Source organism: Dromiciops gliroides, chromosome 2 (genome assembly GCF_019393635.1).
Source record: "Dromiciops gliroides isolate mDroGli1 chromosome 2, mDroGli1.pri, whole genome shotgun sequence".
NCBI classification, from domain to species: Eukaryota; Metazoa; Chordata; class Mammalia; order Microbiotheria; family Microbiotheriidae; genus Dromiciops; species Dromiciops gliroides.
The window spans coordinates 423,883,169-423,907,442 of NC_057862.1; the positions used below are offsets into that span (position 1 = coordinate 423,883,169).

The 24,274-nt window shown below is 37.2% G+C and overlaps 1 protein-coding gene across 1 annotated transcript in view; it reads left to right on the forward strand.

Moving 5' to 3' along the window:
* PPP6C (protein phosphatase 6 catalytic subunit) overlaps positions 1 to 23,003 on the forward strand; it is a 40,318-nt gene extending 17,315 nt beyond the window's left edge. The window contains exons 3-8 of the mRNA XM_043986032.1: positions 5,820 to 5,915; positions 10,986 to 11,051; positions 12,865 to 13,006; positions 17,111 to 17,190; positions 19,785 to 19,994; positions 22,191 to 23,003. Of these exons, the coding sequence (XP_043841967.1) occupies positions 5,820 to 5,915; positions 10,986 to 11,051; positions 12,865 to 13,006; positions 17,111 to 17,190; positions 19,785 to 19,994; positions 22,191 to 22,439 (843 nt within the window). The 3' untranslated portion in view covers positions 22,440 to 23,003. The remainder of the gene's footprint in view (positions 1 to 5,819; positions 5,916 to 10,985; positions 11,052 to 12,864; positions 13,007 to 17,110; positions 17,191 to 19,784; positions 19,995 to 22,190) is intronic.
* Positions 23,004 to 24,274: the final 1,271 nt, after the last annotated feature.

The window sequence follows — 24,274 nt, forward strand, 5'->3', positions numbered from 1 at the left end:
TTTTTTTTTTCCCCCCTGGATTTGGAGAGCCTTTTCCATCATGAGTCCTTTGGAACTTTCTTGTACCATTGGATTGGTGAGAAGAATCTAGCCTATCACAGTTGATCAACTTATAATGTTGATGATACTATGTATAATGTTGTTCTGGTTCTGCTCATCTCACTCCTCATAAGTTCATGCAAGTCCTTCCAGGTTTCTCTGAACTCCTCCTGCTCATTACAAAATCATCATTTCAATTAGTATTTTTGATGATTCTCTAGGATTTTCTAAATAAAAAGATTTTTCTAAGTAAAATCTACATAAAATCATAAGCAAATAGGAATTATTTTGTTCCATTTCTGTTTATCTTTATGACTTTAATTTATTTCTCTTGTCTTATTGCTATCACTAGCATTTCTAGGATCACATCAAATAAAGACCATAATAATTAATCTCTTTTATAAAGATTTTTGATTTGAGGGTTTTTTTTGTTTGTGTTTTGCAGGGCAATGAGGGTTAAGTGACTTGCCCAGGGTCACACAGCTAGTAAGTGTCAAGTGTCTGAGGCTGGATTTGAACTCAGGTCCTCCTAAATTCAGGGCCATTGCTTTATCCACTGTGCCACCTAGCTGCCCCAATTTGAGTTTTCGAAGGAGAGAAATACTATATAAATCTAGGCTATTATAGTACTTTTTACATAGTTAGAGAAACTCCTTTTGAGATGGGAGTCCATGGGCTTTATCATTCTGTCATGACGTTAAAAAAAAAGGTTAACAGCTCCTCCTTTAAGTCCTCTTGCAATGCTTCATTTTGCATAGACATTATCCTTAATTCTTGAAGGCTATGTCATTGAAGTTCTGGAACATCCTACAAAGTTGAAAAGGCTTCCATTATAGGTTTCTCTCTCCTTAGGACCAGCCTGTCAAAATTTAGGAAGCTTATGACCAGGTATCAGTGATTAGGTGAGGAATATTTTTAGGCCATAATGACTCATGAAGACTGTAGAATGCACAGGAAAGTAGGAATAAAGTAATTGTACTTATGAAATTAGAGAAACTATACTTATGAATTATACTTATGAGTCCCTTAGGCAGTTGGATGTTGGATATCATATCCCTCTGGCAAGTCCTGCGGCGGCACTGGTGCCAAACTGTATTGGCTCTGCCTCCTTTGGATCCACCAATGTCGCGGAGAGGGAAAACCTGCTGCATGGGCAACAGCTTGTTTTCCATATTGATCCACCCAGGCCAGCGCCCTGGAGAGGACACTCCAGCTATTCCTCATGGGGTAGATACAACATGGGATGCGGCAGTTATTGGTTATAAGTCACTCAGGAGCTGCGGCTCCTGTATCGGACTGCACAGCCACACTGTGGCCTGTGGCTCTTCAAGGTGCTGATCCATGGTCGTCCGTGACTGGTGGAGGCCTACTATACTTAGGAAATTACCTTGAAGTAAGGTCAAGTACAGGTTAAAAATACAAATAATAAAACAGATTCACCAAAAACTCAGTATAGATTTGGCCGACATTAGCACTAGATACTATTCTATTCCTTCCATATGTTTTTCTTTTTTCTTCCTTTTCCCTTTTTAACGACTGAGTCCCCTGTAGCTCATCTTCTTTTTAGAAGGATTGATAGCTCTCTTTTTGTAAAGAGCTATTCAGTTTTTAGGTAGCATAATAGACATTTTGATCTTCCTGGATCTCTAGGTATAGAAATAATTTAACACTCATACAGAGGCAGAGGACTACAAATAAGTTCTCCACCAAAATCCATTTACTTTTAAACAAATCCATAGTCCTTTAGAATCTGTACTGTTATGTCCTGCTTTTGCTTCTCATTTTTGGAAGGGCACTGATGGTAAGGGGGCTAGGATAGTGAGGGAATTTGAAATATCATTCAGAGTTCAAGCCAGGTGCTAGTTCTTCTTTGTAGCTTTCCCTCTCTCTTCCTGTTGTTAGTGGTCCCTTTCTCCTTGAATTTTCCTAAAGTACTTTATCTAATTCCTTCCTTGCTCCTTTTTTTTTTTTGGTGAGGCAATTGGGGTTAAGTGACTTGGACAGGGTTACACAGCTAGTAAGTGTTAAGTGTCTGAGGCTGGATTTGAACTCAGGTCCTCCTGAATCCAGGGCCGGTGCTTTATCCACTGCGCCACCTAGCTGCCCCTTCCCTTTTATTTTCTCCTGCCAAGAAAACCCTAAATGGGGGGGCAGCTAGGTGGCGCAGAGGATAAAGCACTGACCCTGGATTCAGGAGGACCTGAGTTGAAATCCGACCTCAGACACTTGACACTTACTAGCTGTGTTACCCTGGGCAAGTCATTTAACCCTCACTGCCCCACAAAAAAAAAAAAAAGAAAGAAAAGAAAACCCTAAATGGGGTCATGAAGCATTGGGTATGACTAATGGATTAAACAATAAAGCTGGTATGCCAGTGGTAGAAGAGAAGAAAGTCATGTCTAAAGAGATTCTTTGCTCACAAAGGTTAGTTTATATACACTGTCCCCAAAGTTTTAAGGGTTTTTTTTTTTTGTTTTGTTTTGTGGGGCAATGGGGGTTAAGTGACTTGCCTGGGGTCACACAGCTACTAAGTGTCAAATGTCTGAGGCTGGATTTGAACTCGGGTACTCCTGACTTCAGGGTCGCTGCTCTATTTACTGTGCCACCTAGCTGCCCCCTAAAGTTTTAAGTTTTAATAGCTTAAAACTCCACTAGGATTTTGGGACACCCTGTATAAACATTGTTAAAAACTATGCAATATGTGCATCTGTTTTTTAAGTATGCCTGTCATTTAATACAATGCTTGTCATTAGTAAATAGAAAAGCAAAATTTTTTTTTTACAAGCAAATATTTTTTAACCAAGTTTTCATTTTAATTGATTACTTATGTAGCTAAATGGAAAAAAGAATTTCCATCTTTTAGCAAAAGAGCTTGTAAAATGATCATTCTATTTCAGCCACGTATTTGTGTGAGCAAGAATTTTTGCTTTGTTCTTCTAAGTCAAAATAGGGAAATAAACTTGATGCAAAACTAGATTTAAGATTATATTTGTCTGGTGTTGAGCTAGATATTACAAACCTTTGTTCAAATAAAAAAGCCTAAGAAATTAAATATATATATATGATTATAATTTCAAATATTTTCCAAGTTGTAACTCATTTCATTAAAAATCTTATTTATATTTAACACATTTGTAAAATAAATTTAATGTACAGACTTGTACATTAATAGTATTGGTAAACATATGAAGTTTTGCTGGATTGCTTTTGATTCTTTTTTTTTTTTTTTAAGTGAGGCAATTGGGGTTAAGTGACTTGCCCAGGGTCATGCAGCTAGTAAGTGTTAAGTGTCTGAGGCCGGATTTGAACTCAGGTCCTCCTGACTCCAGGGCCAGTGCTCTATCCACTGTGCCACCTAGCTGCCTGCGATTGCTTTTAATTCTTACAGAATGCCCCATATAAAATATTTGTAATTATTTTATAATTAGAATTGTCATAATTATAGGCATAACGAAGTTTCATATATTGTATGGTATACATTTTAACTTTTTGGGCAAAAGTTAATTATAGTTATTGTAAACACTTTAATAAGTCTAAAATAGTAATATTAAATTTCCTTGAGGATTCGCAGCATTTTTGTTATTGAAAGAACAAATAGCATTGCAAACAACATTGGTATAGTGGATAGAGTTCTTCTTGGAGCCAAGAAGCTCTGAATTCAAGTTGTGACACATATTGGCACCATGACCCTTGGGGAGACACCTAACCTCTCAGTGCCAGTCCACTCTCTAATACTCTTAAGTTGCAGAGTAGTACTGACTAGTACTGGTAAAAGGTGTTTCCTCATCTGGAATTTCCTTGTACCACTGAAATCACAGGTTCCGTCCCTGACTCTATTTATAATAATCCCTCAGCAGAGTGTAAGCAACCTGAGTATATTTTGTTTTTGTTTTTTTTTTATTTTAATTTTTTTTAATTTTTAGTGAGGCAATTGGGGTTAAGTGACTTGTCCAGGGTCACACAACTAGTAAGTGTTGAATGTCTGAGGCCAGATTTGAACTCAGGCACTCCTGACTCCAGGGCCGGTGCTCTATCCTCTGCGCCACCTAGCTGCCCCGATATTTTGTTTTTTAATGTGCAGTGAGTGCCTGGTAGAGTGCTTGATGGGCAAATACTTCACTTCTATGAGAAAAAGAACCCAAGAATATGGGTAGTCTTAGTCATACATTTTGCAGCTCATTGGTTACTTTCTTATTAGATAGATAAAGCATTTATGAATCAGGTTACTATGTATTCTCCTAAGCGCATGGAATACAAATTTCAACCACAAAGAATGATAGCCCTTACCCTCAAATGTCTTACGGTCTAAATTGAGAAGACCAGAAAGGGGACTGAAAGGTTGCTGGAAGGGAAAGTGGAAAAATTAGTCCAAAAGTCTGGCTTTCAGCTCAGTCTACCGTTGAAGGGATTGTGGCAGGCCTAGGTGCTTCCCCAACTAAAGGTACTAGAGAGGAACTTATTATTTGGAGGCAGAGTGGGTAGAGCTGGAGAAGTGGTCAGGTGGTAAATCATGGGGCTGAGGAGAGTCTGAAGTGCTTTTCTTGTTGGGGATAGCCCCAAGAGCTTTCCTCCTGAGTCTTTCACCATTTCATGAGTACCAAAGTAGCATTTGACAGTTGTTTTGCCTTCTTGCTACATGAGCAGCCAGCTTACCTTCTTTTCAGTCATCCAGATGCTAGCTATCTTTTATGCTACTTCCTTTATGCAAGTCATCATTGGTAATATGCTGCATCCTGCTTGTGCCTACCAGGTTTCTTCTTTCTTTTTTGAGTCACTTGCAAAATTGCAATCAAAATTGATTCTTTGGAAATCATGCTGCACCATCATTCATAGCCATATAATATCATTAGGAGACTGTTGTACATAGATGCTTAATAAGTATTTGTTTAATTTAGTTTAAGCTATGATGATTTCTTAAATGTCATTTGTGGGATTGTAGATCTAGAGTTGGAAGGGGCCTGAGAGGTGATATAATCCAGGAAACCGAGACCCAGAGAACTTAGATGACTTGCGCAAGGTCACATAGTTTTAGAGGCAGGATTTGAACAAATATCTTCAGACTGCACAGCCAGTAGTCTTTCTGCTGTATTTGTCAGCTTTCTGGGTTCCTTTTTTTTTTAAAGGGACTGGGATCATTTAGCCTGAAGAAGAGAAGGCTTAAGGGGAATAACATTATTATTGCTCAAGGGTGTCATGATTACTATCTTCAGTTTTATGAAGGGCTATCGCATGGAAGAAGAATTATTCTTGTACCGATTGACTTTAGAGGGCATAAATAGAGAAATGGGTGGAAGTTATAAAGAAGCATGTTTTCCCTCTTTGGGAGGGAAAAAAGTATCTAACAGCTAAAACTGTCCAGTAATGGAAGAGGCTGATTTTAGAGGGTAATAAAATCTGTAACTGGCGATCTTTTACCAGGGTCTTGGTGATTGCTTATAGGGAATGTTATAGAAGGGATTTTAGTTGGGGTCAAGCCAGGTAACCTCTAATGTCCGTTTGAGTTCTAAGTTTTTGTTTCATTTTTAGTTTTATTTATCAGGTCTTTATGAATTGTTCCCTCCCATTGAAAAGAAACGCTATTGGAATAATGAGTGGGGTTTTTGTTTTTTAAGTAATTACTAATAATATTTTTGTAAGTGAAAACAGCATGACCAGCATAAATTTGACAGATTAATCCACAACAATTGCAAGTTAATTTATGTAAAAAATGTAATTAATGATACCTGTTCATTTTTTGTGAACATTGTACTAATATTCTCAAGCTTTCTTCTTTCTCCTAGCGATTATGTGACTACGTTTGTGACCTCCTGTTGGAAGAGTCAAATGTTCAGCCAGTGTCTACACCGGTCACAGTTTGTGGAGACATACACGGACAGGTAAAAACCCCATGAGCAGGTGTTTAGCTTTTGTACTGTCCGTGTGTGTTTCTACTTGTTCTGCAAATTATGACATATATCAGTTTCTGGTTGTCTAGGTTGCCTCGATTACTGTGATTTCCTGAGTCAATGTTATGGTGAGTAAATATGTAGTAAGAGGGTTCATCCCTTTGGGATATTGAAATTTAGAATTTGAAAATGACTAGAAAGAAAAATCACTATCCCTTAAGGAGAAATCATAGGACTTAGAGCAGTAATGCACTTTAGAAATTGTCTAGTTTAATCACTTTGTTTTGTAGATGAGGAAACAGTGAGTCACAAATGTAGTGATTATTACCATAATTCACATTTTTATCGTGTAATGGTTCATGAACCTTTTTTCTCTATATTAATCCTATGAGATAGTGCCATTATTATTATTTTACAGGTGGGGTAAGTAAGGCTCAGCTCTAACAAGAAAGAGTCATTGAAACCTGGGTCTTCTGAATCCTAGTCTAAAGCTCTTTTCACTATATCACACCTTCAAAAGAACTATAGTTTACCTCTCAGATCTATGGAGAGGAAAACAATTTATGTTCAAACAAGAGATAGAGAATATTATGAAAAGCAAGATGGAAGACTTTGATTATATTAAATTAAAAAGCTTTTGTACAAAAAGAAGCAATACAGCCAAAATTAGAAGGGAGACAGAAAACTGGGAAACAATTTTTACAGCCAGCATTTCTGATGAAGGCCTCATTTCTAAAATATATCGGGGTGGGGGGGCAGCTAGGTAGCACAGTGGATAGAGCACCGGCCCTGGATTCAGGAGTACCTGAGTTCAAATCCGGCCTCAGACACTTGACACTTACTAGCTGTGTGACCCTGGGCAAGTCACTTAATCCCCATTGCCCCGCAAAAAAAAAAAATGTATATATATAAAATATATCAGGAACTAAATCAAATTTATAAGAATCCAAGTCATTCCCCAATTGAGAAATGGTCAAAGGATATGAACAGGCAGTTTTCTGATGAAGAAATCAAAGCTCTATCTATTGCCATATGAAAAAATGTTCTAAATCACTATTGATTAGAGAAATGAGAATTAAAACAACTCTGCCTCACACCTGTCAGATTGGCTAATATGACAGAAAAAGGAAAATAATAAATGTTGGAGAAGCTGTGGAAAAATTGGAACACTAATGCATTGTTGGTGGAGCTGTGAAGTGATCCAACCATTCTGGAGAGCAATTTGGAACTATGCCCAAAGGACTATAGGACTGTTCATAGCCTTTGACCCAGTGGTACCACTGCTAGGTCTGTATCCCAAAGAGACCATAGAAAAGGGAAAAGGACCCACATGTACAAAAATATTTATAGCTGCTTTCTTTGTAGTGGCAAAGAATTGGAAATTGAGGGGAATGCCCATCAATAGGGGAATGGCTAAACAAATTGTGGTATTTGAATGTAATGGAATACTATTGGGCTGTAAGAAACAATGAGCAGGAAGAGTTGAGAGAAACCTGAAAGGACTTACATGAACTGATGCTGACTGAGAGGAGCAGAACCAGGAGAACACTGTATACAGTAACAGTAACGTTGTGTGATGAACAATGGGGATAGATTTGGCTCTTTCTCAGCAGTGCAACAATCCAAAACAGTTTCAAAGAACTCATGATAGAATATATTCTCAACATCCTAAACAAAAAACTGTGAATTATGAATGCAGATTGAATCATACTGTTTCTACTTTTGGAGTGTTTTTTTTTCTTCTTGTTTGAGGTTTTTCCTTTGTACTCTTATTCTTCTTTCACAAGATGACTAATGTAGAAATATGTTTGATATGACTGTACATATATAACCTATATCAGACTGTTTTCCGTCTTGGGGAGGAGGGAGGAAAGGGAGGGGGAGAGAAAAGAAAAATTTGGAACTAAAAATCCCATGTAAACAAATGTTGAAAACTATCCTTATATGTAATATGTAACTGGAAAATAATAAAATAAATTTGGAAAAAAGAACTATAGTATAAAGTCATCTTAATTGCCCTTTATTAACTTGAGATTTCGTTTTAAGGATTGTCTTCCCTTATTAATTACTGAAACCTTTGAAAACCCTATAGTTTTGTCAGTGAGAATAAATGTGGAAGAACTGTCCTAAACAAAAAGTTTTGGTTTACAGTGCCTAACATGGAGGATTAGATTTAGAAATCTTCGGTTTCCTCATTTATCTGCTGAACTGGAATAATACAACATTCTAGCTGGAACAGATCATTGAGATCAACTGTACAGTATACGGAGCTCCTCACTGGGATTTAGGAAACTTGGTTTTGAGTTTCAGCTTTGCTATTAACTTTTTTTGGGAGAGGGATGCAACTGGGTCTCTCTGTCTCACTCAAACTGGAAGTGCAACAGTCATTCACAGTCCCAACCCTATGGCTCATTGACAGAGAAGCTTTGACCTGCTCGATTTGAGGGCTGGCTCATCCCTCCTTGGACAGGCTGGTCACCCTCCAGACCCTTTTCATTGGCTCACTATATTAGTGCCAGATTTAGTGTGTACATCTGTTTCACTTTAGTCCTGAACTCAAACCATCAACTAGCCTCCTTTTCTTCAGTAGCAGGGACTATAAACGAGTACCATTGTTTTATAATGGCTGCCATTGTCTTATTCCTTTTTTGGGGGGGGGGCAGGGCAGTGAGGGTTAAGTGACTTGCCCAGGGTCACACAGCTAGTTAGTGTCAAGTGTCTGAAGTCGGTTGTGAACTAAGGTCCTCCTGAATCCAGGGCCAGTGCTTTATCCACTCTGCCATTGTCTTATATATGTGACCTTGTACATAGCACTTTTCCTAGTTTTCCTCATCTGTCAAATGCATGGATTGATCTAATGATTTTGAAGATCTCCTCCAGCCCTAACATTATACACTTCTGTGATCTAGTCTTAACACCATTTTGTAGAGAGACCCATAGAGATATCATCATTAAGTCTGCCAATAATTGTTTATTGAGTCAGTGCTACTAGTGTGTATGTGTCAGGTTATATGGGGATACAGAGAAGTATAAGTCATAGCCTACTTCTTATTTCTGCAAGGTTTTAGGAGTCAGAGTGTTAGTTTGAGCTGAGTTGATAATTGACCTTTTACATGCTGAAGATGGTGTTTCTTGAATAAATCCATGAGATGATTTTATCTGAGTAGCCTGTATCAGGCTTTTAATAAATTTTGAACGAGTTTAACTCTCTTTTTTTAGTTTGGTTTTTTGTTTTGTTTTGTTTATGCGGGGCAATGGGGGTTAAGTGACTTGCCCAGGGTCACACAGCTAGTAAGTGTCAAGTGTCTGAGGTGGGATTTGAACTCAGGTCTTCCTGAATCCAGGGCCAGTGCTTTATCCACTGTGCCACCTAGCTGCCCCTAGTTTAACTCTCATAAAAGTCTTTAACCTGAGCTCTGGTCTTGCATTCTATGTCACCAACTTCCTGTTAAATATTTTGAATCTTATGTTCCATCGACACCTGAAACGCAACATGTCTGAAATAGAATTCTTCATCTTTCTCTCCAAAACCTACACCACTTAATGCTATACCTATTTCTGTTGGGGGCACAGCCATCTTTCCAGTCACCCTGGTTTGTTGTCTTGGAGTTATTATAGACTCTTCATTCTTTTTTTCCTTTCAGGTCCAGTCATTTAATCATCTTTTGTTGATTCTATTGCTACAACTTCCCTCTACTTACATGCCTGCCACCCTATTTCAGGGCCTCATTAAGTTTCTCCTGTATTCTAGTAGTGTCCTCATCTCCCTGCATCATATGTTTCCCATTTCAATCCATCCTTCTCTACACAGCTGCCAGAATGATTTTCCTAAAACATAAGTCTTATCATGCCACTGCACAGCTCAAAAACCTTTTTGCCTTTTCTGCCTCTTTGTTAAAATATAAATGCCTTTGTTTGACAGTTTAAACACTTCACAGTCTGGCTTTAACCTACTTCTTTTGCAGGCTTATTACATATTATTCCTCTCCACACACTGTGTTCTAACCCAACTGACTCACTTGGTTTTTCTAGTATGTGATATTTTATCTCCTGTTTTTATTCTGTTCTCCCCCCCACACCCCCCATATAGATTACACCTTTCCCCTCACCTCCAACTCATAGAATGCTTTCCCTCTCTTCAAAGCTCAGCTCAAATGCAACCTTACACATGAAACCTTTCTTGATCCTCTAGCAAGTAGTGGCCATTCCCATAACTTTTTTTTAAAACCTCTTATGTACTTTGCATTTATTTATGTTTTCTTTTCCTCCTAAAAATGTTAACTCCTTGAGAGCAGAGACTGATACATTCTGCTTTTGTATCCCATGCACCTAGTACAGTGCCTGTTCCATAATGGTTACCTAATAAATACTTGTTGGCTTGTTGGCTTATTAATTGCTATTTGAATTCCATTATAGGCTATGGGATTTTGTAGAGGATAGAATCTTGGATGCTTTAAGGTTCCATCCACCCTTTTAAAGATCTAGTAATAATTATAATATTAACTGTTAGTAGTCATAGGTGACCTGTAAGTCATTCAGTAGTAATGGTTTTTTTTTTTCTGAGTTTAGGTTTTTAGGACCTCATTGCTGCCTTCATTTTCTCTGTACTCCATTTTTTTTCTAAAGTGAGGCAATTGGGGTTAAGTGACTTGCCCAGGGTCACACAGCTAGTAAGTGTTAAGTGTCTGAGGCTGGATTTGAACTCAGGTCCTCCTGACTCCAGGGCTGGTGCTTTATCCACTGCGCCACCTAGCTGCCCCTCTGTACTCCATTTTTAATATTGTGTGTGTAAATTCTTAGGCTTTCCTTAGTCAGAAGACCTGTGTGTTTAGAATCCTAGCTCTTTTCCTTATTATCCACAGGACTCTGTACAATCTGCTTCTCTTGACTGGACCTTAAGTTCTTCTTTTGTAAAATGTGGGAATTAGATTGGACATCTCAAAGATTTTTCAATTGTAAATGTTGTGAATTGCTTTTGTAATTTATGTATTTTAATTACTGGTTTTATAATTGCTTATTAACAGGAATACGTGATAGGGTTATCTTATTTTTCTTTTCTAGTTCTATGACCTTTGTGAACTCTTCAGAACTGGAGGTCAAGTTCCAGATACAAACTACATATTTATGGTACGTAAATCCTGGTGATGTGGTTAGCTGAATGTTAGTGTAAATTGGTATATTAGTCATTTCTGTGATTAACTACATATGGGAAGTACTTACTCCTTGGAGGATTAAGCTTGTTTTGTTTGATCCTAGGGGACCAGAGTGATGATCGCTGGTCAGAAACTATAGGGAACTATAGTTTGCTTCCCTGTTAGGAAAAATCTGAGCAGTTAGAGAGTTCTCTATCACTGCAATTCTTCAAACAAGTGGCAGGATGACCATTGTTAGGAAGGTTGAGGAGGGAATTCCTCCTTTTTCAGCTGGCTTTGGACTAGATTCCCTTTGATGTGCCTTTGAATTCACGGTTTTTTGAGTTTCCATTTTTACTTTTTAATAGTACAGGTCCACAAAAATATTATCCAGAAAGCATTTTTTGTTTTAGTGTTGTTTCCCTTAAGGTGACAATTTACTTATTATCTCTTTGTGATTCTAATAATATTTCTGATGCCAAGTTATTAGTAGGGTACATTTACTGTTTTCAGAGACCTAGAATTTTCCAACTAAATGATTTCCTTATATAGATCTTGTCTCCTTATATAGATGAGGAACTAAGACTTAAGAAATGAAGTGACTTGTTTAAAGTCACAAAGCCAGTTAGGGTCTTGTGTCCTGTCATTTTTCTTCCTGATTGTCATTTGAAATGAACTTTTATGTTTGTGATTTTTCCCATGACAGGCTTCTTCTAATCTTGCAGATTTTTAGAATACCTCCCTTTTAGTTGGTATATGTACTGTTAAGGCTAAAATTTGGGCTATACTGTCTAAAATACCTTATGAGTGGTCGCCAATAAATTATAAGCTTTAGCAAGAGTTAGACTTTTAAGCATTTATTAAGGAGAATAAGAATTTTGTAAAGAGAGAGAGAAAGGCCTAGATTCCTCTATCTATTAAAGGGAGAGCGCATTTGTAGCTCCCTTCTCCTCCAGAGTCCACAGGAAAGAGCGCGACTCACAGCGCCAGGCTCCCCCTTCTTCCTCCCACAAGCAAACGTCACTTCCTGACGCCAAAGAAAAGACGCATGGTCTTGCCCTCAGAGACCTTCACCTCATGGCGGAGCTTTTCTACAGTAAGTCTCCAGCAGGTGGCATCATTCCAATCGTTACAGTACTCAGTAATTTAATGTTGGTCTAAGCAGACTTAAGGGGATTGTTAAATAGAGCAAAAATGCCAAGCATATGATACCTTAAAAGTTGTGAAGTTCAGGAGACTGAGAAAGTAGGTTTCAAAATCATTCTAAGTGTATATATTTGTCTTCCTTCATTAAAAAAAGTTCTCTTTTCATTTCTGAATATATTTCTCCCCTTTCTATCCACTGTATCATTCCTTATAACAAAAAAGAAAATAGTTGAGCAAAGCAACCAACACATCAACTGAGTCTGATATTATCTGTTTATGCAGTACTCCATGTTTGTATTGCCCCACTTCTCCAGTGAAGGGAGACAAGTTCTTCAAGAAGCCCCAGGGTCATTGTTGTTGACATTCTTTTCCAACACACTTGTGACCCCTTCATGTCTTAGGAGACAGTTTGATGAGTTTCTATAGTCAAAAATAATGCTTGCTTGCTAGGTAACTAGTTTAACTATGTTTTTATTGATCCTTGGAAGACAGACCTGCTGTTTTGTCATCTGAAGCCTTTCCAGATCATTTGCTTTGCTAATGTAGCTTTTAGAAATGCAGGACAACTTGGCACAGGGAGGTCTGTTGAAGGAAAACCTTAGTGGATGGTAGGACCATCCAGATTACTATGTTGCTAATACCTGTGTGCTTTTAATTTGCAGGGCGATTTTGTAGACAGAGGTTACTACAGTTTGGAGACCTTCACTTACCTTCTTGCACTAAAGGCTAAATGGCCTGATCGCATTACACTCTTGCGAGGAAATCACGAGAGTAGACAGATAACACAGGTTTATGGATTTTATGGTAAGACTTTTCTCCCATCTCTTTTTGTTTTGTAGTTTTCTCTTCAAGGTATATACTTTTCAATTTTCTTTTTACTCCACCTTTTAAAAACGCTTTCATTACCTTCAAAATGGGTGTTGTAGTGTTTCTCAATAAATGTTAACTAATGAGATATTCCGGAGTTGGGGCAGTATTGTTCATTTCAGATGTATAGCTCACTAATCAAAACTGAATTCTCTATATTTTTGTGAAAGTGAAAAATTTCATGTTCCTTGAAGAAAAGCTGTCATGCTATTGAGACTCCAAGGAAGATTGTGCCTGGATGCCAGGGTCAGAGAAGCTGGACATAAAAGTCTTGGATGCTAGATTTCAGAGGAATTTTGTCTTTCAATGACTTAGCTCTCTTCTAAGTAAATCATTATGTACTTTAAGCAGTAATAGAATCAACTGAACTTAATTATATAACTAATTTAACTTTGAAAGAAACCTTTGATCCATAAGATAGTATGTCAGAGTTCAAATAGTATTGGATTTGGTATCAGAGGACCTGGGTTGGAAACCCAGTTCTACCATTTAATACTTCTGTTACTTTGGGAAATTCATTTTCTCTCTCTGGGACTCATTTTTTTCATCTCTAAAATTAAAGAGTGGGGTTGTCCTAGATAACCTTTAAAAGCCCTTTCTAGAACTAACTATGAGTGTTTTCTTTCTGTCCCTTTTTCCATCATCATTTTTTTGGTTTACTTTCCCCAATATTTAAGTGTTTATTTTCCATTTATGTAATTGCAGATCATGTATAGGCTTTTTTCACTTAGCATTATTTCATATGTCTTTATTATTTCTTTATATTTGAGTTAGTGCAACAAGTATTTAATAAGTACTTGTAGAGAGAGAACACTGTGCCTGTCCCCTTGTGGGAAATACAAAGTTTAGATGATACCTAGTGCCTGTCATCCTGAGGCTTAAAGAAAATGTGATAACATAGATTGAGAATGATGATTCACAATAATATATAAGAATATGTACCAGCTGTAATGCTTTAGAAATATATGTATGTGTGTATGGGATGGGGGAGGTGTGGAAAGGGAGAAGTTCTTTTAAAATACTTCATATTCTGGGAGGCTGCTAGGTGGTGCAGTGGATAAAGCACCGGCCCTGGAGTTAGGAGTACCTGAGTTCAAATCCGGCCTCAGACACTTAACACTTACTAGCTGTGTGATCCTGGGCAAGTCACTTAACCCTCATTGCCCCACCCCCCAAAAAATATTCCATATTCCATTATGCTGATTGTACCGTAGTTCAGTCATTTCTCCATTGTAGAACATTGTAGCTTCAAAGAATGGCTATTATAAAGGAGACCTTATTGTTGTTGTGCTTTGCATATTTATTTAAGTAGAAGGGTATGAGTTAGCATAAAATTTATCATCTTGTTAAATGCCCACCCCTGACCCCCCAGCACAACAGCCACCAGCAGTTGAAGCTGTTTTTAAACATAAATATTCCATCATTTCTTAGTCAGTCTTTGAAAGACCTGGTCTTATAACTGTAAATATTGCAAGATATCAGTGTGGCTAACTAAGATCTCAGCCCAATATAGAACTAGTCATACTTTAAAATTTTTAAAAATTGTTTAATTTTTAAATAAGTTTTTGTTAATGTCCTCTATTTTTTACTTCATCATAGTTATCCCAGGTGTCTCTTGCCTTCCCTCTCCCAGAGTCCCATCTCATATAACAAATAATGTTTTTAAAGAGGGGAAAAAAAATCAGTACAACTCATCAGTACACTGAAAAAGTATGGAAATGTGTAAATTAGGGGTGTCATCTCTTCATTAGAGTTCTAATAGATCTTTATAATTTTGTTACATTCATTTCTGTTTTTTTGGTATTTAGTTCTTTCATTTACATTGTTGGAGTCATTGTGTATATTGCTTTCTTGTTTTCACTCTGTATCACTTCTTGTAGATCTTTCCCTGTTTCCCTTTATTCATCATACATAATTTCTTATAGCACAGTTATATTCCATTACATTCACATACCACAATTTTTTAGCCATTCCCCAGTTAATGGGCATTTACTTTGTTCCATTTCTTTGCTACTACAAAAAGTGGTGCTATAAATATTTTGGAATATACAAGGACTTTTTTCTTATCATCATTGGCTTCCTTGGGATATAAAGCTCAGTAATGGATTCTCTGGGATGAAGGGTATGGACATTTTAGTCCCTTTATTTGCATAATTCCAAATTGATTTCCAAAATGGTTGTATCCTTTCACAGTGACTCCACCAGTAATATGAGTATAGTTTCATTCCACTACTCCTCCAAAATTGAGTATTGCTATTTTTTATCAACTCTGCTACTTTTCTTTCTTTCTTTCTTTCTTTCTCTCTCTCTCTCTCTCTCTCTGTGCTAATTTTCAGTGTGAAGTGAAATCTCAGATTTACTTTTCTCTTATTACTAGTGATTTCAAGCATTTTTTCATGTGGTTGTGAATCCTTTGCTATCCTTCATTTGAGAACTGTTTGTTTATATCTATTGGGGAGCAGCTACTAGTCTCTTACACACACATATAGTTATTGTATCTTGGATACCAAATCAAATTTGATAAAAAGATTTTTTTGTATTCAGCCACTTCCCTTCTTATCTGATATGCATTCATTTTCCTCTATGTGGAACCTTTTCATGTTATCAAAATTATCTATTTTGTTTTTTGTTATTGCCTTTATCTCTTGTTTGCTTAAGAATATATGTCCTATGCAAAACTGTGAGAGGTATATGATATGCTTCTCTTCTTATTGTTATGTAATATGATATTTAATATTAAGGTGGCATATCCATTTAGAACGTATTGTGGAATATGTGTAAGGTGTTGGTTTTTAACAGGCAATCGCAAAATAGGCAACTCAAAAGACAAGTTCAGAGGATGACCCCTTAACATTCCTTAATGTTGTCTATGCTTAATTTCTGCCAGATTACTTTCTAGTTTTCCCAGCAGTTTTTAAAAAAAAATTAAATACGGAGTTTTTTCCTAGTTAATTTCTATTTTCTGCTTTATCAAACATTGGGTTATTGAGTGCTATTGTTTCTGATTTTCCCTTTTCTAGTCTGTTCCATTGATCTGTCTATTTTTAAACTGATACCAGATGGCTTTAATGACTGCTGCTTTGTAATATAGTTTGAGGTCTGGAAGTGCTATTCTCCCTTCATCCCTACTTCTTTTTATCATTTCTCTTGCTATTCTAGATCTTTTGTTTTTCCAAATGAATTTTATTATTTTTATCAAGTTCTACAAAGTGTCCCTTGGTAATTTTATTGGTGTAGCATTAAAAGTGTAAATTAATTTTCATAGTACTGTCATTTTTATTGTATTGGGCTAGCTATGAGCACTGAATATTCCTCCAGTTATTTTAAGTTGTTCTTTATTTCCTTAAGGAGCACGTTTTAATTGAATCTACACAAGTCTTTTTTGTGTTTTGGTAGGTCGATCCCCAGATATTTTCTGTCTTTAAGATCGTAGTATCTTACTGTTGGAATGGGCCTTAGCAATCATCTAGTCTAACCTTCTCATTTTATAGATGAAACTGATCTGCCCAAGGTCACACAGAGAGTAAATGGCAGAGCTAGCATTTGACTTTTCCCTTTTGACTCCAAATACAAGTGCTTTGTCCATTACACCATACCTTCCCAGAGCTGAGATGTTAAAATGAAATTATAATGAAAATCTTAATTGCCAATTCAAATAGCCTCTCTGTACTACTTCTTGGGAATTTAGCCACATTTATGTTCAGAGGTGGCAATAAGTGATTTTTATATACATTCTTTGCTTAAAATTAATTAAAACATGGTGAGAGGATTCATATTTCTTTGCCTCCAGATTTTTCAGTTATCCCAGCTGTTCTACACACATAATAGACTAACATTTGAAAATTTTAATCCTTTATGGCATCGTTTTGAATAACCTAAAATCATGAAGTGGTAGAACTGAAAGGAACCAAATATTTTAGCTGGAAGGAACCTTAGAACATGGAATGCTGGAGTGAGGCATATTATTGATTTTTATCTTTTAGTTTTAGAATTTAACCTTTGATTTATGGAAAGATACTGATACTCTTATTTCTTTTGCAGATGAGTGCCAAACCAAATATGGGAATGCTAATGCTTGGAGATATTGTACCAAAGTCTTTGATATGCTCACAGTAGCAGCTGTAAGTTTATAAAAACATTTCTATATTTTCTTTCCTAAGTCACACAAATGTTACTTCACAATGCTTAATTTTCATTTTATTGAGGATCATAGAGTTTGAAGAGACTTTAAAAGTCACATGATCATAGATTTATAGAGAGAAGAAACCTTGAGGTCATCTAGTCATAGTGGCACACATTTTGTGTTAGAAGAGATCTTTTTACAGATAAGGGAACAGGCTGAGAGAGTAAAGTCGACTGCCCATCCATTGTCTCCTGGCTAGCAAGTATTAGAGATTAGATTTGAACTCAGGGTCTTTTCTTACTGCAAAGTACAGCATTTTATTTATGACATCATGTTGTTTCCATGCTGCAAATCTAGTCTCCTCATTTTAGATATGGGAATATTGAGGACCAGAGTGGGTTTTTGATTTGCTTAGGCTCACAGATAATAAGTAGCAAAGCACATTTGAACCTAAGGCCGTCTTTCTTCAAATCTAGCACTTTTTTCATGCTGCCTCTTTAATCTGAACATTCTTTCCTGGTTCATAATTTCTTTCCTCTGGTTACATAACATTTCACAGTGGGAAGAGATTTCAGGAGTACCTGAATAAGAATCTCCTCTACACCGTATTAGATAAATGGTCATCTAATCTTTGTTGGAAGATCTTCATAGAAGGACAGTCTCCTTAATCAGCTAATTCCACTTTTGGATAGCTCTAATTGTTAGGAAATTTTTCCTTATTTCAAGCCCAAATTTACCTTTTTGTAATTTCCACCCCTTGTTCCTACTTGTACCCTTGAGGACTAAGTGGAACAAATCTAATTTTTAAAAATGTCATTCTTTTAGATACTTGAAGATGGTTAGAGTGCTCTTAATCTGCTCCCCTGGTCTTTTTCTTTTTTCCTGTGCTAAACATTTGTAGTTCCTTCATATAATCCTCATATAATATGATGTCAAGGCCTTTCTCTCTTGCTTGTCTTCCTATGTACTATGACATATTAGTATTCTCCGTAAAATATATCATCCAGAACTGAATCCAGTACTCCAGGTGAGATAAGACCAGAGAAGAGTACCAGGTGACTGTCATCTCCTCAGGCTTGGCCTATATACTTCTCTTAATGCACCTTTAATTTGTTTTTTAACTCAAGTGTGAGACTTTACATAATTCCTATTAAATGTCATCATCTTAGAATGATGGTCCTATGCTCTTTTCCTTTCATCTAGCATATTAGCAATCTCTAATAGGTTTGTGTCAGTTGCACATTTGATAAGCAGTTATTATCAAAACATTTATCCAAGTTGTTGGTAAAAATATTAAATATCATAGAACTAAACAGATTTCTCATGTACTCCAGTGGACACCTTCCTCCAAGTTGTCATTGAACTATTAATCACTTTTAAGCAACCAGTTCTAAAGCTGTGTTACTACTATTGTCTAGCCTCTATCTCTCTATCTTCTGTAAGAAAAACATGAGACTTTGTCAAATGTGTTGCTAAAATTTAAGTCAATTATATCTTCAGCATTCCTTAGTCTTTGAGTTTAGTGACTCTGCCAGTAAAGGAAGTGAGGTTGGTTTGGCACAACCCATTTTTGATAAAACTATGCTGGCTCCTTGTGGTCACTATTTATTTTTCTAGATACTCACTGGGAAATGTCTTCTATAAATGCAGATTGGCACCTGCTAATTGCCTGGGAGCCCTGAGAGGTACCCAGATTTGCCCAGGGTCACAAAGCAGTTGTGCTAGAGGTCCAGATGTCATTCTTCGCAGAGAAAAAAGAACCACAATAAGTGTTCAGACATGCATTGTTGCTATTGTTTGTTTTCATGACCTTAGCCACTGAGAGTGGAGGGAGGTCTTGTCCCTTTTTTGATCTACCTCTTTTTTTCATTATATCTTAAAGCAAAAACAGCAACAGTGTGTTTCATTGTCCTTAGCTGTTTCTTCACCACCTTTAGCCCTTTCAGAGATTTAGCCCTCCTGAGACTGTTCTTAGGGATCATGTCTCATGAGTACATCTCTTAAATATCCAAATTGGGTAGAACCAGGGCATTTTCCACAATCCTTTCTTTTCCCCATTGGTCTTGCTTCTCTTTGGTATCTTCTGAATTTTGTTTTTGATTTTTTTCTTGTACTAACTTCTCTTGATATAATTTTAGACCCTGGGAATCCATGTTCATGTTCTTGCTAAGTAGTCATTTAGCTTCTCAGTTTCTTCAGTAATGGTGAACTCACTATGTCATCAGACAGCTTTTAAAATATTGTTTTAGCATGTTCTTAATATTTTGTTGATGTCTGCCTTTATGTTACTTTTACTCCTTGCTTCTGGTTCTGTCCCCTGGAGCTAAACATGTTAACTCTGCTATTTCTTTCTAAATGGCAATCTTTTAGATATTTGAAGAAACAAAACAAAAATCATTTCCCCATAAGTCTTTTCATGCTAAACATCTTCATTTCCTTTAATTGATCCTGGCTTGGTATGGTTTTGGGCCTCCTCTTAATCAAAGTTACAAGGTTGTTAACTTGATTACATTGGAATCTTTTTCTAATTATGATCCTGAATCTTACTTAAAACGATTTCACATTAATCCTTTTTTTCACATTTTTCACCAGTTAATAGATGAGCAGATTTTATGCGTCCATGGTGGTCTCTCTCCAGACATCAAAACACTGGATCAAATCCGAACCATTGAAAGGAATCAGGAAATTCCTCACAAAGGAGCATTTTGTGATTTGGTGTGGTCAGATCCTGAAGATGTAGATACTTGGGCAATTAGTCCTCGGGGAGCAGGTTGGCTTTTTGGAGCAAAGGTCACAAACGAGGTAAAAGTCATTCTTGATTAATTGAATTAGAAAATTTTAGAGCTAAAAGTGATCTTAGGATCATAGTTCCCTCTGTTGATTATCTCCAGTTTACTCTGTCTATATCTTGTTTGTACATAGTCATTTGCATGTTTTCTCCCCCATTAGACTGTGAGTTTCTTTTTTTCCTTTTTCTTTTTTTTTTTTTTTTAGTGAGGCAACTGGGGTTAAGTGACTTGCCCAGGGTCACACAGCTATTAAGTGTTAAGTGTCTGAGGCCGGATTTGAACTCAGATACTCCTGACTCCAGGGCCGGTGCTCTATCCATTGCGCCACCTAGCTGCCCCAGACTGTGAGTTTCTTAAGAGCAGAGAATGTCTTTTACCTTTCTTTATACCTTGGTACTTAGCACAGTGCCTGGCACGTCATAGTAAGAACTTAATAAATGTTTATTGACTGACTGACTTTTAGAGCTGAAAGGAACTGTAGCTATGTAATAATCAAGGTGAAAGAGACCATAAGAGATTCTTTTAACAGATGAGGAAATAAATCAGTAAAGGGCAAGTGGTTTACAGAGTCACAGAGCTAATAAGTAGCTGTTATTGTTGTTGTTTTTTCCTTCATTCTCGAAGAGGACCATGACTTTGGGAAGTGATGTTATGACTTGAACTGAATTGGGTTTAAGTGAGGGAGGGGTGTGGAAAGTCACCAGCCTCACTCTCTCCTCCAGAGCCATCTGGGTCTAGTGGCAAGATATACATCAAGATGACTGGAGATGGCCCCAGGTGTTTGAGGCAATCAGGGTAATGTGACTATCAGATCTTCCTTCCTTCCTTCCTTCCTTCCTTCCTTCCTTCCTTCCTTCCTTCCTTCCTTCCTTCCTTCCTTCCTTCCTTCCTTCCTTCCTTCCTTCCTTCCTTCCTTCCTTCCTCCCTCCCTCCCTCCCTCCCTCCCTCCCTCCCTCCCTCCCTCCCTCCCTCCCTCCCTCCCTTCCTCCCTTCCTCCCTTCCTCCCTTCCTCCCTTCCTCCCTTCCTCCCTTCCTCCCTCCCTCCCTCCCTCCCTCCCTCCCTCCTTCCTTCCTTCCTTCCTTCCTTCCCTCCCTCGCTTCTTCCCTTCTTCCCTCCTTCCCTCCCTCCCTCCCTTCTTTCCTTCCTTCCTTGAGGGTTAAGTGACTTGCTCAGGGTCACACAGCTAGTAAGTGTCAGGGCCACTGCTTTATCTACTGTGCCGCCTAGCTGCCCCCTTTTTTTTCTTCTTTTTTTTCTTTTTTAGATCTAAGATCAAAAGTATAGATAGCTGAACCTGCTGGTTCCAAAATCTAGTGCTTCTTTAGATTGACCTGGCCAATTACTAATTGGTTGATCATAGAAGTAATGATTTTGTATTGGTGACTGTGGGTAGCTAACTTTTTGTTTAGCTGAGGAGAGTGGTAGGAGGAGCAATATACTTTATATAGAGTGTTAGAGACATTATCTTTTTAGATCCTCATAGCTGCATTGGAGGTGTAGGTTCTGGTATTCCATTTGAACAGATGAGACAATTCTTCTAGAGGGGAAGTGGCTTATTGATTGCACTCTGCCCTTTTCTATTCATTCAGTGGCTTTTTGTAATAAATAATTATGACTTTTTTTTTTAATAACACTTTAAGGCTTACACATTGCTTTCCTCACAACAGATCTGAGAAGTAGGTGGTAGTGCAGGCATTCTTTCCATATAACATTTATTAAGTGCCTACTCTGTGCCAGACACTGAGCTAGTAAGCATTGGCCGGAGGGGGTGGGGGTGGGGTGTATGTACAAGTAAACAGAATGAAATGTTCTCTTCTCATATCATCATGATACCTGACATTTTTATGCAATGGTTTAAGACTTACAAATCACTTTACATTACATTATCACATTTGATTATCTCAAACTATCCTTTAAGTCAGGCATTGCCAGTATCATCATTTCCATTTTATGTATGAAGAAGTTGTGGCCCAGGGGGGGAAGTGACTTGTCAAAAGTCAGTTTGTAAGTAAGATATTTGACAACTGCTGGAGTTACTGTAAATTAAGGAGAAGACTTTTGAATCTTGATTTCCTGATGGGAAACCTACCTCTATGTAGAATTGAATACGGATTTGCTAATTTAAATGTCTAAAGTTCTGATTCTCTGCACATTGCATTTTTATTTCTCTGAATATTTACAAGGCATATATATTTTTTAATATTGCAGTTTGTTCACATCAACAACTTAAAACTCATCTGCAGAGCACATCAACTGGTACATGAAGGGTATAAATTTATGTTTGATGAAAAGCTGGTGACAGTATGGTCAGCTCCCAATTATTGCTACCGTTGTGGAAATATCGCCTCAATCATGGTCTTCAAAGATGTAAATACAAGAGAACCAAAGTTATTCCGGGCAGTTCCAGATTCAGAACGTGTAATTCCTCCTAGAACAACTACGCCGTATTTCCTTTGAGGCCTTCGCCCATCCTGCTGATCCCTTTTCCTACCCTCCCCCAAATTCCTTGTATTTACCCCTCTACAATATACTTTTTATTGAGCACTTTGCTGCTGAAATGCTGCCTCTTGCCTCCCCTCCCCCCTTTTTTATTTTAAATTATCTAAATTTATTGTGTATTATGGTGTCTATAGCAATGTTTCTCTATTGATTTCCTCCCCATTTCATCCTCCACCTTGGACTTATTTGCAAAGACTTTGAGAAATGTCTTAACATCCATACTGCTGCATGTAGTTCTTGCTTATTACTGGTTTGGGGGGAAGCAGGACATTTTTCCTTTTTTAAAAAAGCAAATTGGAAAGAACAGATCACACCGAAATATTCCCCTCCTCTTGTATTGTTCAGCTTTTTTTTTTTTTTAAGTTTGGTAAGTTTTAAGAAATTTCAGCAGCAAAGTTATTATTCAGTGGGCACGATGGACTGTAAAATGCCTTTGCGTTGTGTACACCTGTCCCAGCTGTAAACATTGTCCTTTGTTGGATGATATTTTAAGTGGCTATAAAATAAATTGGTCGAAAGGGCTGCCCTCTTTGTTGTTCTTTTAAATTCCAGGCAAAATGCAAATCCTGCTCCAGCTTATGACTTTGTACGTTAAAATAATTGTATCAATCTTTTTCAAATTTCCTTGTATTTTTTAATAAAAGAATCTTAAATGAAACCCAGCTAGGTTAAGTATTAGAAATTTCAACAACAACCTCCATTGTTAGCTTAAAGGTATACCTTGTTTTCCTAAGTAAGAATATCTTAACTCTTTGGTTATCAGGTTTAGAACTTGAATTGAAATTCAATGGTATTTATTTTTGAAAAAATCACTAAACTGTGCCTAAAGAACATAACTGCCATATGAATATTTTGGTTCTATCTTCTGTAGGTAGTATTGAAACATTTAATACTTGTAATGCTGATGTATTACTTTGATACCAGTTAGTGGATTGAGATTAACTCAGTTTACAATCCATCCACGAATACCATTAAGTAAAATCATGGTTTCTCTTGCTGTAACACTTGCCTTTCTCCTTAAGAAAGAGTTTTGATTTGGTTGCAACTGGAAAAGTGAAAAGAGTCAAGGCTTCTTGTATATCTGAAATGTAAAAAATCCTTGAAGCTTAAGAGGAAGACAAGTTGGAGCTTTCTTTAAAGTTCTGTGATATCATGTTTGAGGCTTTGTGTGAGTAGTCTAAACACCTACAGTGGTGTGATGATCACTTCTTAATATACAACTGTCTACTAAAGAAGGACAAGTGTTCCAGCAGCCCATCTCAGAACTGTGGGTGTGAGTCATGTTGGCTTTGAGCATTTTGTGAACTATCTTGGTATTCCTTGACTGTGGTTCATTTTTGTCATTCCAGGAATCTTGTGAAGCCAGCCAATTTTAATAAAGCACTTTAGTATCTGTTCAGGTAGTTTTGAAAATCAACTTTTCCCCTCTAGGTAAATAACCTCCAGGTCACCCTGAAATGCAATAAAAAATATCACTGTAGCTAAAGTTCTCCTTGGCACATTGTTTTTCATGGACACTTTTGGTTTGGTTTTGTGTTTGGGGAAATGAAGAGCACAATTCCCTTTGGATTTCAATTTTCTTCAATAATTGGAGATTCCGTTTTCCTTTCTCCTCCACTTTACCCCTTCCTTAACCGTTTCCTTTGTGTAGCTTTTGATTATGTAGCTATGATCAGAAAAAGAAGTGGCTTGGACACTTTTCTGCACACACTTGAACTAATGTCAGGTCAGTAGCTTTGTATTACTGACCTGACCCCAGTTGAATTCAGGGGGAAAAAAAGGTATTTTTGTCT